This window comes from Perissodus microlepis, chromosome 19, assembly GCF_051167445.1.
Source record: "Perissodus microlepis isolate ML-2025 ecotype Zambia chromosome 19, ASM5116744v1, whole genome shotgun sequence".
Lineage (NCBI taxonomy): Eukaryota > Metazoa > Chordata > Actinopteri > Cichliformes > Cichlidae > Perissodus > Perissodus microlepis.
In genome coordinates, this window is record NC_140479.1 from 20,082,028 (window position 1) to 20,098,235 (window position 16,208).

A 16,208-nucleotide genomic window follows, 5' to 3' on the forward strand; every position below is an offset into this window, starting at 1 on the left:
AGGTCTGAGCTTCTCTGCTTAGCCTGTTCCCCACATGGATCAACTATCCATAGCAACAGAAAGTGCACAAGAAGTGACGAAGAGGGCAGGCAAGGTGGAGTGAAGATGAGTGACAGGGGTGTTTTGTGACAAAAGGACAGCAGAAAGATTTTCATGGACAAGATTATGAGTACATTAGATGAGTAGATCAGGTTGAGTGGATTGTAGAGGAATATAATGGACAAAGGACATGGAGCTGACAGGCAGGAGGAAAACAAAACCATCACAGTGAAGATTCACAAATGTTGTGGAGGATTTACAGTGTTGCTGTAACAAAGATTCTAGAGATAGGATGAGATGGAGGCTGATGATCCACTGTGCCGACCCCTAAAGGGAGCAGCAGTGCTTATGACTGCGTGTAGCTGTTGCTGTAATTTATTAAAATAAAACCCAAACGTTTGTTTTTATATTGTTAGTAGTAAGCAAGCAATACTTTTCTTACTGGTGGAAGACATTAGTTTAATCAAATGATGTTCAATAATTAATGCTTTAACCAGTAACTCTGACAATTTTGATAATAACACAATTTAGGTGTGAAAAAAATGGAAGCACATCTTAAATACAAAGAGCACAGCATGGTCAAAGTATTTCTTTTTTTTAAATTTTTATTTCTTATATACAAACAAAAGTGGACGTTCGATCACGCAAAAACAAACTGAAAAAGAAACATGGCATTTAAAACATAATGAGGGGCAAACTAGGCTCACGACAGTTTAACAAATCACCTACCAACAAAGAGCAAAATGAGAAAGTGTAAAGCTGGCACAGAAAATTCCAGCTATGATACATATAAAAAAAAAACAAAAGAAAACGAGAACTACTGAGCACATCCTAGCCTTTTTACAACCACTGACTGTGCTTTCAATTCAATTCATTTGATCACACTGAGTCTTAAAAAAAAAAAAAAAAAACAAGTTTCATTTTTCAGAAAAACCAAACAAACAAAAAAAACCAAAAACTGATTCTTTGCACAGACTTGGTGCAGCATGATTCCCTGATGACTTTTTTGTGCTCAGGGAGAAATTTAGGGGGTTCTTTTGGATCAATTTTGTTAAACTTTTGATACACAAACAGATGCAGAGTTTTTAAATCACATACATAATATTGTCAGATTTAAAACAAAAACAACAGAAAAAAAAAACTGTCATCCAAACAGTAACACTTCTGTCGCCTCTTCTCTTGTTGCTCAGTAGTGACCTGTTTAAAAATACATAAAGATTAGAGATTGAGTCAAATTGAAGGTTTTCTAAATAAACTAGTCTGATGGCAGAAACATGGTTTAAACATACGTGGTGAGTAGGATCGTGATCGAGAGCGATATCCTCTACTATAGTAAGGAGATGGAGATCTGCGCCTGTAGGATGAGGGGAGGAAAAAAAAAAATTTAGTTACAGTTACTGACTAATTTGAGTCTTTATCAATCATGCATCATTATCAAATCTTCGTGATCAACACTGGGATACAAACGGTGCTGGAAAAAGCACCAACCTGTATGAACGGTACTCGCGGTCATCGTAACGATCGTAGTCACGATCGTAGCCTCTATCATAGCCTCTGTCGTAGCCCCTGTCGTAGTCCCTTGAGACACGACGTGATGAGCCGCCGCCGCCACCACCGCCTCCTCCACCACCACCACCACCACCACCACTTAAAACAAATGACAGTGTGTCAATTTTGCTCAAGTAACCATATAATATCTCAAGCTCCCCAGTGGACAAGCACTCACTATGTGGGGCGTCCCATGTAGATTCCTGGAGTGGGAGTATGGGCTCGTTTGGTAATAGAGAAATCCACTCGGATCCTGCGTCCATCCAGCTCCATTCCATTAGCTCGCTCCTTGGCCTAAAATAAACACACACGCACAGTCAGAAGCAGACTAACTGAAATTGTTTGCATTGCAAATTGTTTCACTCTTGTGTAGACACTAAACAGCAGACTGGACGGACAAGATGAGCTGCATAATCAAACAAGTTTCACTTTCACATTTGTCTTTTATGCTATTTTACTTACTATTGTTCACCCTGTACAAAACCATGGATGTGCTCTTTGAAGTTTAGTTTGAACTAAAATAGCTTTTTAACAGCAAAGAGCTTAACTATATTAGGACGAATAAGCCAACTATTTTAAGTTTTTAAATACATATCCCCATGTTATTCTACTGACCTCCTTGGAGTCCTCGCAGTTCTCAAAGTAGACAAAGGCAAAGCCTCTGGATCGACGTGACTGCTGGTCATACACAATGTTGACGTCTGCCAACGGGCCATACTTGGAGAAAACCTCCCTTAGGTCCCTCTCAGTGGTATAGAGGCTCAAACCAAACACACCCAGACAGTTGTTGGGGTCTGGGTTGGCCTGTGAGCAGAAACGTTGATGTGTGGGGACAAAAAAAAAAATTTAAGATGAGAAATTCATGATTGTGACATATGTCAACATATCTCACAATGTCATACAAACACACACAACTTAAATTATACATCACACAGTCAACATTAAACTGTTTAATCTAAAAATTGATGACTCGCGTCTCCATAAACACCTTGAGTACAAGTTAACAAAGTAGCACCATACCCTGTTGCCAATGTGTCGGCGTCGATTCGACATGGGGGAGCGGCTGTGGCTCCTGCGCCGGCGGTACTCAGAGCTACGAGATCGGCTCCTGGAGCGGCGCCGGCGGGAACGAGAGCGGGAACGGGAGTGGTGTCTGCGTGAGCTTCGATGGGATCGAGACCTGCAGACAAAATCACAGGTGAGGAAACCAAAATCTCACACGATTATCTTGTTATTAGAGATGGACCGATCCGATATTACGTATCGGTATCGGTCCGATACTGACGTAAATTACTGGATCGGATATCGGAGAAAAATAAAAAAAATTAATCCGATCCATTAAATATCAAAAAAGCACCTAGCAAAACTTGCGACATGGCGTAACTCGGCCCATAACTGTAGCACATGCAGCAGTACGGGTCACGTGATAGAGCAGCTGTGTGTATTTGTAGCCTCGCTAGCAATCCGGCATTTCATCTCCAAGGAAGTTATCCCAGAGAGAAGTAAAGCAAGTGTGTAAGTTCATCTCTGAATGTTTGTAAAGCATTCCCGCGTTAAGCTTAACAACCGATATATGGAGCGGCTGCCTCTTCTCTCTCCCTCTCCTGCTGCTACTTCAATAGTGAAACTGATCAATGATCAGCTGATCGGCTTTTCTGTCACAAGTCTGTCTCTCTTGTTTGTTTATTGCTCACTTCGCGCCAGAAAGAGGAAACCAGCGGCTGAACAACAGCAGCACGTTTAAGCTTGATAAGCTGTTGTTAGAATTTATTTAATATTACTTTCTACAACAGGATCCTTTTCTACGTAGCTGACAGCTGGTAACTGTGCAGGGGCGGATCTAGCAAAGTTTAGCCAGGGGGGGCGATAGGGCATGAACAGGGAAAAGGGGGGCACAAAGACATACTTTTCTTTCTTATTCTCATTTAAAATGTCTAGCTTTTAATAAATAATTATCCGAATCTTACACCCAAAGTTTTAATCTGATGTAAAATGTATAGAAGTCTATTACTGTATATAGTAACTGTTAAGTCTAATATACCCTAGTAAGCTATAGTACTTTTTCCATTGGGAAGGTACCATCTGTGCAGTCTGCAATTTTGTTGAAGAAAGATGTTGAATCTATTTAATTATTCTTGAAAAATAACTGATTTCTGTGTATTTTTTTTTTTTTTTTCCACACTGCATCAAATTATAGTTGATTATGTCAATTAAGCATCATGAGGTGGGGGGGGGGGGGTTGTTCCCTATTCTTTTTTTTCTTTTTTTTTGCTGGGAGTTTTAGAACCCTATTAGTTAGGTTGCTTAATATTTCTGCTAAGTACTCTTTAAAATACCAGAATAGGGAGGATGGAGTAGGTTTAAGTTTATTAGATTGATCAGTATTGTTGAACTATGAAATATTTTGGGTGCAGTGTATTTTTTGCATACAGGTATAACAGAATAGCTTTAGTGTTTGTTTGTTTTTTAACTTGAGTATGAACTTATACAAAAAGCAGCAAGATATTAAAAAAAAACTGTTTTATTGATTAAAAAACACACTATATCGGATTCATATCGGTATCGGCAGATATCCAAATTTATGATATCGGTATCGGACATAAAAAAAGTGGTATCGTGCCATCTCTACTTGTTATGTACCTTAAATCAGAAACCTGACTTACCTGGATTTAGATCTCGACCGAGATCTAGATCGGGACTGAGATTTGGATCTGGAATGATGGGAACCACCTCTGGAGCGTGCTGGTGAGCGGCTAGTGGATTTAGGTGAGCCTCCAGGGGATGGGCTCCGCGAGCCGGCCCGAGAGTCCTGAACAAACCAGACTGCAGATGTCAGAAACACTCTAAAGCCAAATGTACCAAAACAACAACACTACAGGGCCTGGAGGTGACACCGCTCACCACCTTCAATGCCCTTTTCAGAAGAAGTTCACCACATTTTCGCATTTAACAGGTTTGAGACTAAATATTGAGGAATTAGGTGAAATACTAAAGATATTTCAAGCAGATATTAAGAAATGTAGCTTAAATATTGACTGCACAAAAAGTTAATTAAAAATAAAGAATGGAGGAATTGACCAGTGATGTGGCTGATACAGAGAGGGAAAATCATGCATGCTATAGAGAAAAATAATAGGATGAAATAGAGTAATAACATAGCAGGCTGTTAGGAAATTACTCATACCCTGGAAAACTTCTCATCTTAACTTCATAACTTCTTTAACTTCATTACTTCATAACAACCCTTCATTTCTTCTTTCTTCCGTTTGAATATATGACTTCTTTTTTTCCTCCTCTTCCCCCTTTTACCATCTGCCATTACAACACTAGACGCGGGGACAGCTCTTGATCGCTTCTTTTTTCAGCATCTCTCCCATACATTAGCATGCATCAACACCATCAGCTTCAAACAACAATAACTTCACATCTGAAACGTCTTCCGCCTTTTTCTTTCTTCCAACCTCAACCTTAACAAAGAACAAACAAGGGTGATAAGGCATGTTGGTGTCTGTTAAAACCAGAAATTTAAAAAAAAAAAAAATGAAAAGAAAAGGGAAAAAAAAACATCAAGAAAAACCAGGAAACATTATTATTAGGACTGAAAAGGTGCACTTTTTACGTTTAACTGGCCTTCATTGGGACTAAACTACAACTTACTCACAAACAGCTGAACGTTGAGGTAGCTAACTATTAACTGTACACATATATTTGCTGCTGGCTAGTTATATTTTCAATAAGCAACGTTAGATAACAAGTAAATGAGAAAGTGAAAGCACCCGCGGCCAGGCGGCGGCCTCCTCTACCGACCGCTGCGCTTAGCAGGCCGCACGCTTTAGCTTAGCAATCAAGCGCTAGCCCTCTTATTTTCACATAAACGCCCCAATAAACTTTAAGAATCTAAGTCTATAATTCACACAACGTGCTTAATATCCTTGTATAAACTCGACTTTTACTAATTTCGAGGCCTGTTTAAAAAGAAAATATAGCCGTTAAACAGATCTGCAAATGCAGCTAACAGCTTATTTCGTCCTAACGCTGATTGTCATGAATCGTGAACTCACCTGCTCCCTGAACTCTTTCTCGTTGTCGCTCATTATAAAATAACACGTTTAGCAAATGCGTTAAAAGATATTTAACGCTAAAATTGCTCTGAAGACTAATCTTACAGCTGCCTCTACCGAAAACGCGTACTGCTTTGACCTGAACAGAAACGGTCTGCGCCTAAGGAGGACGCTTTCCTCTTCCGGTTTGAGTTTCAAGTTAAAAGCACCTAAGTCAAATATGCATAAATAAAGTTTAAAGAAATCATGTATATTTTGAGCGTATTCGTATAATTTTGATTAGATCCCTTAATCAATGGAATGTAGAACTGTATTTGGAAAAACAACTTCTTACAAAAGGGGGCAATAAAATCTAGCTAAATCTAAAAGAGCTAGCTAAATCTAATCTAAAAGAGGTTCCGATATAACGGAGTGACTATATTATATCCAAAATATTTATTGTGTGTGGGAATAGATTTTCTATTTAAATTTGACTTGTTGACTTGTGTTTCTAAATTACCCTTTAAACTTTCCAGGTTTAATCCGATGATAAGCACAGTTTCAGTCCTCAGTTATCCTGTTTGTACTAACAGATGTATAAAATCCCTTTATTATTGCAACTTGGTGGAGAGAGGTATTTGGATTCAAAGGGGAATTTTCTTGAATATGATGTATTTACTGAGAAGTATTTTTTGAAATGCAGTAATAAAAATAATTTTCAGTGTGTTTGATGATACCACAGAAGCTGTTGTTTTATATAAATGATATAGATTGTATGGAAATTAGATTTTCCACACATACAAACAAATTGATAAGGGGCACATTTACATCCAAGCTCTCTCCTTCACCATTAAAAAGGAGAAATCTCTTTAAAGATCAACCTGAGCTCACTCTACCTATTATCACCTAAAGAGAAAGCACTTCAGTCTTACTAAAATAATAATAATAACACTTGTTATTAAACTTTAAAACATGTTTGGGATTGTAATCAAACTCGGACTTTTTGGTTAACAAATCAAAATTGGTTTCCTGAGAAATAATTTTTAATTATATTAAATTTGGTGTTATAATGATGGAAAGGAAAAGAGAATTATTGTACAGCAGCTTTATTATTATGAACAAACAATTTATCAAACCACTGTTCTTAATATTCATGAATGAGATGATTAACTTTCATAAGACTTTAAAAAAAATGAAAAACCTAACATGCCTTGGACATTGCAAAAACACTATTTTGCGATTAGATCTCTGTATTTCTTTTTAATACTAACCTCCATTTTCCAGGCTTATATATTTGCAATACTTTTCCTAATATCCCTCAACACCTTTTCTTGTGGCTGATCCAGTCCACAGACACAGATTATTTGCCTTTATCTCACTTAATCTAATGATAAATCAATCAATACACAATTTAAAAAAAAAAAAAGGAGAAATACTTTATTTTCGCCAAAAAAAAAAAGAAAGAAAAACGACATGAGCACAAACATGCATGTGTGTACAGTAGTTTGTCTTTTAAATGGAGTATACTATAATTCGAGTCTTTGTAACAGCCCTAAATAGCCTGCTGCAGTATACTTATTGAACAGATTCACAGCTCTAACAGCGCTTTATGGTAAATATGGAGAGACAACTATTAATACTCCAGTCATGAAGAAAAAAAAAACTATACACAGACACTCCAAAATACACTCATCCAGTCATAAATAATCGGGAATCATACATCTTGTCATTACGACAAGCACTCAATCATGCACGTTTTGTCAGACAAACGTCTGGAGGAGGTATTTTAATTGCCATTGTCTATATTTTTAGAAAAAGATTAAGTTTCACCCCAGTCATCTGCTGTCCACTCTGATCATAGCTGGGAGGGGTAAACTACACCTAGATTGTTGGGTTGTAAATAACAAATTTCCCAACTGAAGGGAAAAAAACAAAAACAAAAAAACTATGCCGAGCTCAGTGTGAGAAGACTTAAGGCACTTCAGGCAGCACTTCAAACAATAAGGAAACACAATCAATGACAAGTCATTCAGTCAGTAGTGCTAAAGTTTCTTTAAGACACACACTTGTTACAAATACTGTCTCTAATTACAACTCAGAGAATACAAAATGTTTACATGTCCCTGACACGATAAGCAACAATTAACTCTTAAGACTAGTGTTTGTTACTCCAGATCTGGAGAGTGAGACTGGGTTAGATCTCAGTCGGTAAAGTCCACTTCTTTGGCCCATTTATTCTTCTCTTACTTCACATGTAGTCACTGTACACGAGAGGTTGTTCCCACTGACTCAGTCTCTTCTGGTAGGCCATTAACAATGGATGCGACCCTTCTATTCTATAGCAGCTTCTGATGAAGAATTTCCCAAATCATCAACTTCCTGAAGAGAGGCATGTGGCACTGTAAAGTAAGAAGCAGATGTTATTTGTATATCGTTTGTTATCTGTTCATATGTATATTTAAATTGGACTTTCATACATGGTTTCACACCAATTCACTGATATGCTGCAATGTGCCAAGAAAGGCAGGGATTTCAGAATACAGACCTGTTTAAAGGTAAGGGGCTGTCCTCTTGCGATAAAGTCAGCGTATTTACAGGCAAAAACACCGCAGTCGCTTCCATTTTTCTGCTGGGGAATCTCCTACATGCATAATACAGAGTGATTAATTTCACTGTGAGGAACAACACATTTGAAGTGTTACTTCATTCATCACAGACTTACACTAGCTTTCAAGCTTCCAACAGTCCATTTGGTGCAGTCGAGCTCTCTACCCTTTTTCACTTTGTGCTCCTCTTTAAGGTAGAGTCTGAAAAATCAGCACAATTACATCATTTATAATGCTTCAGTAAAAACAAATCTATAGTGAAAACATGTCTAACGTAGCCAGTAAAATGGAGCTTAAGAGAAAATTGACGACTCACAGTAAAAGACTCGAGATGTCATCGTGTCTCCGGCCCATTGAGTCATAAGACTTCACTGTCTTTGACCGAAAATCTATCACCTGCAAAGAAAAAGGTGAGCGATTAAAATGTGCACTTCTGCTTCTCTGGAATAAAACCAGTGCAAACATTTGATTTGTGACAATGACTGGCAAAAATACTGATCACAGTTTAGATGTACAGAGTGAGCCTTTGCAATATTACAGGTATTTTTAGGCAGAGCATGTCAAAAACTGGTAGATCCAAAGTGACTCACAGCCAATGCCCAGTGGACGCCTAGATGCAGAGGGACCAGAATGAGGTCAAACGTGAAGAGGTCGACAGCTTTGGTCCAGCGCTTCACAGCAGCGTGTCCTCCAGCCTGCCCGCCTCCTCCACCCCTTAGCTTTGGGAAGAAGAAGGTGCTGAAGGAGTAGACTTTTAATCGTCCTGCTTCACCAGAGTTTCGCTCCATAATCAGGGAAAGGTAGAAGTTCATCACCTTGGTGGAGAACACAAAAATTGTAATATAAAACATGGCATACATAAACACTCATTAAAGACACACATTGAATAATCTGAGTCTACAGCTTTTTTAACAAAACAACATTTACAACAAAACATAAATTAGTATTTATACATGCAATTAATGAATAATATGCATACTGGTTGGTTTAACACTCTTTGGCATTAAGGTGATGTTCTTTCTCCTACCCTGTGTACAATTTATTTAAAATATTTAGCTCTTAGAATTAAGGAATCCAATTTATATGGATGATTTCGCCCTGGGCATTTGATTGTATGCAGATGATATTACTCTACTGGTTGAGTCTGAAGATAATTTGTAAGACATTAAATGTATTAAACAGCTAGTGCTATAGATGATGATCAGCTACAAACATAATTAAATAAGTAAGAATTTTAATTTTAGGGAAAAAAGGCACACTAAGAAGCAAGAAACCTCTGGCCTGTAACACTGGATCAGACACAACAACACAAATATCTTGATGCATTTACAAACTATGAAGCTGCTAGATTTAGCTGACATGTTGGGTTTTTCTTAGGACACAAATGCATGATGCATGCGACAACTCTATATTAAATTATGCTGCAAAAAACAGGGATTTAAAGAATGCTGTGGAGCTCTTTGGTGTTTTTGAGGAAGCTGAACCACTACAGTATCTCTACAATGACATTTTAGTAGCAATGTGAATCAAATTTGAAGAAAGATAAACATATTTAAAAGACAAATGCTTAAGATATTTTGTTAACGCCAAAAATGTGAAGATGTATTCAAATTATGCCAAACATCACTGTTGAACTCTAGGATGGCAAGAGGCTATGGGGATTATGAGAGGTTGAGAATGAATTACACCTTCTTTTGTACTGCCCTTATGATTAATAAAGAATATCTAGTTAGTCCACTGGCTCAGCTCCTTTGTCACTGGTGCCTTATAAGGCTGCCTGGCCTGGGCGTGATAAATAAAATTATGCGTCACACAATAAAAATCAAGCACTCACATTAACTAACAACAATTATCTAACAATTATGAAAACAAGATAATCAAGGTAAATACAGACATGATTGTTTCCTCCATTGTTTTTGTGCAAAACTTGCTCTTGTCCTGTTTTTGACTTTTTTGTGCTGTGTACTTTTTTGTGAAGTTTTCAAGAGCTTTTAGATTAAATAACTGTCTAAAATAACCATGAAATTTATTCTATTTAAAAACCTTTCCAGCATTTCTACTTTCTCACCTCATCGTTGAGCCAGCTGCCTTCTTGTAGTGTAGCCAGGTCTCGCTGTGTGATGCGAAGTTTGAAAGCTGCACTCAGGACACGGTTGGGATCACTCTGAGCCAAAGCTCCACTCACCTCTGCTGCCATTTCCTACACACACACACACACACACACACACACAGACAATATACACATTAAAAATGAATAAATAAATAATCTCAACATAAAAAGTCCACATTAAACACAGACTCTTACCTTGGTCAGTCTGGGTATGTCTTCCTCACTGTGCCTTGTATGTGCAGAATGTGTGTCAGGCAGACCGACAGCAGGAGCGTCTCTGTCCACGAGGTTGAGGCGAGTAGCTACCTCTGTAGAAAGATCCAAATCTGCTGGATGTTTCTGCTGCAACACAGGTCAAGATTATGGACAGGACAGACTCGTATCCATGCTGTGGCATGTCAGAGAAGAGGAGGAGTGACTACCTTTATATATCCAATAGGCTGTGCGTCCTCAAAGGGTCCACTAATTGGCTTACTAAAGGTGAAACTACCCCTGATGAAGACGAGTCGCATAAAAGAAGTTAAAGCAATCATTCCTCGTTATGCATGACGCAGTCGTTTAAATAAAAATAGCACCACACCAACCTGTCGTTAGCCGCAGATGCATTTCTCCATGTAAATAGACTTGCAGCAGCTGTGAAATAAACCATAAACCATGAACAGAAGAGTCATTGCAACATGTTTACTGATCAATATGCATACATGCATTTAAACCTACTTTTGGTGAAGTGACTGTGTGATATGAAAGGCTTTATTTATTATTCTAATAAAATGTTACAAATAAACCAGAGATCAAACAGTCATGATTTAATCAACACACCATCCTCCCCCACTAAGTATCTGGACAATTCTTTGATCGTTAAAGTTGTTTTTTCAAGTAAAAGCCACTTAGGTACCTTACAAAAGAATTATATTCATTAATTGATATTTGATCATGTGTTATTGACAAAATTATTTATAGATTACAAAAAAGGGTGAAGTTAAACTAATAACAATCTGCAATTAGTTGTAATCGTCAACAATGAATAAAAACAAATCAGCTTTGTCTGTAATGGATAACCGAGTGCCCCACCTGTCTGTCCCGTCTTCCTGTGTACTGATTCAAATGTTTTTACTGAAGCAGCAGTTTTGTGATCAACCTGTGACAACGGATCACTGAGGATAAATACAAAATAAGCCACTTATTAGCTCATGGCCAGTGGAAATATTAAAATGAAAGAAAAAAAAAACCCCACATAAAAATCAAAGCTAATACTAACTCTTGTGGTTTTGATTGGTTAAAAGGTAATGGCTGGCTTTTGCTGTATTTCTCTGTCACCATCTCCAGCAGCCGCCTGTAGTGCTCCTTATTATTCTGCTTTATGGCCTGAAGACACCAAAAATATCAGAAATGAAAGTGCAGAGGTTCATACTTTTAAAGTTTGATTATTGGCACTGCAAGGTGGGGGAAAGTGGAATTTAAGTATATTTTCATATATACAAATAACTGACTAATTTACCTCTTCCACAGTAAGACTGGGCTTGTAGCAGCGGTTGTGTCCAAAGCCATTGCATGTTGGGTCGGGATTAGCATTTCCCACCCTCAGCACAGGCCTTGAGGACAGCAGCTGGAGGGATCCTCTCCTCTCCCTGTCCTTTGCTCTGTCTGGAAGCCCTACAGGGAGCGTTGTCCCACTGGATTAAAATAAAAAGAGGGAGGTAGATTAGCATGGGACCCGTTTTCAATAGGTGGTAACATAGAAGAATAAGAACAGCCTGAAGACTGCAAGCACAAAGGCTAAAAAAAAGGTACTGGATGACTTGTACTTTACATAAATCTCCAGTACTGAATCACTTGCCTGTATTTCCTCATTAAAGGAGGTAAAGAGCTCTGAAAAGGATTCTTTCCCTGACTCTCATTACCTCCAGCTACTGGTTTATCTTTGAAGAAAGAACATCAAAACAAATGACATTGGGTATAAGGATGAGATCATTCTGCACTGACAAGCTTGGTTGAAACACAGTGACGTGAGTATAATCATGAATTGTGCACTAAAAGGTCCATCTTCGCTTACCCATTCTCCATTCAGTACTGTTCAGCCATGAGGTGTGGAGCTCATCTATGCCCATTAGAGCGACAGGCTGGATCAACAGAGGAAATTCAATGGAATTACAGAGAGTTACACAGATAAATAAAGTTAGCTATGAAACTGTATGTATCCACATGGATAAAGCAGCACATGTAGTATGCATCGCATCTCATAAAGAGACTCCCAAAAGACTTTTAAACTAAGTGTTGTTTTGCCTAAATTAGCCATAATCGCTCCTCCATAAAGGTCCGAATCACTTGATGAGTTTGTTAACTTGTAGCTTTTCCCTGTGATTTGGTTTGTTTTCACATAGAAAATCTGAGTGAGCTCCAAGTGAACCAATATGGGTGACTACAAATCATGTGAGAATGTTCTGTCCTATTGGCCAGATGTGTCTGGGGTGGGAGCAACAAAAGTAAATACAGGAAGAAGGGCCTGTGTTCTGGATTATTTGACAACATGGAGACTTGACATTCATTTCACAGCTAGTTGCTAGCCTGCACAGACCCTCTGCACATCTATAGTACCTTGCTGCATCCCAGAATGCAAGGCTTATGGGACTTTTTTTTTTTTTTGTCTGTAAAGGTTCTCAGACATCCAGGTCATCGTACTCCAAGGAGCTTGGAAAGAAGAGCCACCTCCATGGGACAAGACTCGGCTGTCTATCTACATCTAAAAGAAAAAGGTCACTCTTTCGGGGATGACAATGTTCACATTTTGGACAGAGAAGACAGATGGTTTGAAAGAGGAGTGAAAGAAGCCATTAATGTCCACTGTGAACGACCACCTTTGAACAGAGGCGGTTGCTTACGGCACCAACTGTCTGCCATCTATAATCCAGTTCTGAGATCCCTTCCCAGACGCTTTAACACCTACTCACATCCTGGGCCATCTAACCTCAGGAAATCACATAACAGGGTGGGGTTAGGTTTCACAATGACCTCACCCGAAACCTTGGCTGATTGTGACCTACACCCATCTTAACACCTTGAGTCGTCTGACTAGGTAGAGGATCATTAGGGGGTCCATTGTCCCTCTTGGGGGGGACACTCCCACAGGGCTTACATCTGGGACTCTCCATCCTTTGACCCTAGAACTGAAGAAGCTTTTCGGATGAGAGGTGAAACATCTTCATGCAACTTAAAAAAGTGTAGACGCTGTTCTTTCCAAGCTCCTTAGAGTAGCTGTGAAAACGCCCTAAGAAGTGGTGTGTGTCCACCTATCATTACACCTCAGCTTAGAACTCCCAGTCATTACAGTACTTGTCTATTCAATGAACTCTGATACACTGTAGCAAACAATACCAAATGTATGCGTCTGAAGCACAGACGGGGCACTCACCTGTGTTTCTTCATGAGATCTGGGCTTCTCACACCTCGTCAGTGATTTCCGCAGTCTGAGTAAACCTGCTACCCGAGCCACAGTCTTCTTCATGAAGCTGATGACGACATCTGAAAGACAGGACACCACAAATCACGATCACCGAATTCCACGTCAGGAAGCAAAAAATATTAAGCAGTTTTATTTTCTAACAAACCTCTTTTGCGTCTTTTCACTTCGACTTGCTCACTCTGGCAAACACTCTCTGCAACATGCACGCTGTAATAACAGAAAATGGTTTGAAATGAGTGGTTTTCAAAAATACATAATCTTGCAAAGTAAGAGATTAAAAAAATAAATAAATATCACGCTACCAGCTGTGGCAACCTTTTGTGAATAAAAGTGCAGGGGAAATGTAGCTATTAATTATGAGGGGATTTCTTTTTGTGTTCTTCTTGAATTCTAACGAGGGTTTAACATCCATTAACCTGGAGGTAATTTGGCAATAGTTCCAAAGGCCATCGCCGATTCGGACAGACCAAAGTGACGAGTTCAAACATCAATATATTTGCACAAAATCCAAAGATATTCACTTTCTATGAGATAAAGACACAATTTGCATCAACAAATGTTTGAGAAACTGAAACAAGGGTTTTGAATTTATTCATTAGCATTTTTATTTATATACCAGTGACCATACATATTAGCAATGATGCATTCATATAAAATGCAACCAATGCTATGTACACAGGAATTCTAGCTACAGCTAATTTGCAGGCATTGGCCCCAGTTAGGTTTTTAAGCCAAAACCTGTCAGTACAATCATAAAAAAAAAAACATAATGAAGAAAACAGCAAGAAAAGACCCATTTCTGTGAGACAGACCTTTAACTGTAAAAGAGGACTGTATAAATCTTGTTCTACATACTGGTAGCTTGGAGTGATCACTAACTGCTCCCACTGTGGGAGGTGCTTTGCTGCTAAATTTTAAAATACTTTGACTAAATTACGCATTTACGTCCATTCACAAATTACAAAAATACATTTCAAGAAAAAAAATGTATCAAATTCTCAGAGTTTAACATATACTTTTTTCTACCAACAAAATTTACAATGATGCCACTGTATTTGTTTCTTTTCCAGTCTTTCTAGAGCTTGTTTGTATACTGATAGTATATACAAACTGCTGACTGTGCTGCCTGGACCCAAACAAAACCATGCAGATATCATTGGGCGACCTTTACCAGCAGGCTTACAAAATCAGTTAAAATTACTCTCAAGTCTGCTGTGCTGTGCTACAGCAGTCAAAAAACGACAAGATGCTGGATTTAAATAGGATTTTAAACAAAAATAAATTAATATTGGAACGGTCATAATAGTTTGTTTTAGACTACTTCTGCTTTCGCTATGAGTGTACTTGATATTAAATGTCATGTGGGTGTCCACTGACACTGTTATAAACATACTGTCAGCAAACTTCAGTAAAATAGTTTTTTAAAATTCACCTGCTGTGAATAAACAAATTCCATCTAAAGTTAACTCAAAACTTAATGTTAGCTAGCTGGAAGGGTGAACGACTGCCCTCAACAATCCAAACAAATCATTAAATGGCCAACGAAGTGTGAACTATTTAGGACTGAAAAAATATAGACCATTTTCAATCACCGACCTCTGGTAGTTCCGTTTAGCGGGTCTGCAGTGACTCTCCTGCCGCCAAGCTGCTGTTTTTACGCCTGGTCGCGTGGGTACCTCTGCGCTAACGCTACCTTTCCCAGGCCACTCCGTGGGGTTTTGCCCCGTAATGGGCTCAAACAGCGACGAGAATCCGCCAAGTATCCATCCATACATCCCAGACAAATACGAGAAAATTGTAACGAGGTTTTCAATGCGGTCCAGGACTATTTCTCCACAGGCAAGATGTCAAACCGCAATCTACGACACACCGCCCACCATTAGCTTAGCTTAGCATTAGCGTCGCTGTGGTGAAACGCCAACAACGTCCGTCATTCCGTGTTGACGTTCTGCGAAGGGCAAACGTTTTATGCACCAAAACATCGTGGCGGAGATAATAAACAAACGAACCCCTGATCACGGAGTGGTATATTTGGCAGCTTTCTCATTAGCCCCTTCTGACTTGTTCAGGAGAGCAAGTGGGAGAAGTTAGAGCATGGATTTCTTTATATTTATTTAAAGATTTGTTTCATTTAATCTAAACCACAATTTCAGCGTTATTTACTTCTTACAAAGCTTTTTTTTTTGGCAGAAAGTCCTGATGGCAAACCTCTAGCATAGGTCCATTCTTTGTTACATAATACTAAATCAGCATACGAAAAAAAAAAAAAAAAGAAAATCCCAAATACCTCAGTATTCCAACCTCTCTCAAATGTGGCTGTCATTAATAGTTAATTTAGTGGCTGATGTTTCTGTCACTAATGTAATAAATGTGTATTTAAAATCCCTATTTTTGTAGAAAATTTA

At 38.6% G+C, this 16,208-nt stretch overlaps 2 protein-coding genes across 3 annotated transcripts; both read right to left on the reverse strand.

The window, feature by feature from the left end:
- Positions 1–626: 626 nt before the first annotated feature.
- On the reverse strand, positions 627–5,832 carry LOC146365898 (transformer-2 protein homolog alpha-like). Its single transcript, XM_084914758.1, has 8 exons — positions 5,649–5,832; positions 4,251–4,396; positions 2,608–2,767; positions 2,203–2,391; positions 1,766–1,881; positions 1,528–1,686; positions 1,329–1,393; positions 627–1,236 (listed from the first exon to the last, which is right to left on the reverse strand). The coding sequence occupies exons 1-8, from the start codon at positions 5,679–5,681 to the stop codon at positions 1,226–1,228; spliced, it is 879 nt and encodes a 292-aa protein (XP_084770884.1). The 5' UTR covers positions 5,682–5,832; the 3' UTR covers positions 627–1,225.
- Positions 5,833–6,717: 885 nt separating this feature from the next.
- Positions 6,718–15,951, reverse strand: senp2 (SUMO specific peptidase 2). Of its 2 annotated transcripts, none has more exons than XM_084914757.1 (17): positions 15,400–15,951; positions 13,949–14,010; positions 13,753–13,862; positions 12,397–12,463; positions 12,181–12,262; positions 11,842–12,016; positions 11,602–11,708; positions 11,415–11,497; positions 10,928–10,976; positions 10,766–10,835; positions 10,539–10,682; positions 10,302–10,433; positions 8,824–9,048; positions 8,550–8,629; positions 8,350–8,434; positions 8,173–8,268; positions 6,718–8,026 (listed from the first exon to the last, which is right to left on the reverse strand). In XM_084914757.1, the coding sequence occupies exons 1-17, from the start codon at positions 15,576–15,578 to the stop codon at positions 7,964–7,966; spliced, it is 1,809 nt and encodes a 602-aa protein (XP_084770883.1). In that variant the 5' UTR covers positions 15,579–15,951; the 3' UTR covers positions 6,718–7,963. The 2 variants fall into 2 exon arrangements, with proteins under 2 accessions (XP_084770883.1, XP_084770882.1); XM_084914756.1 differs by having other exon boundaries at positions 10,539–10,685; positions 15,400–15,950.
- Between the last annotated feature and the right edge of the window lie 257 nt (positions 15,952–16,208).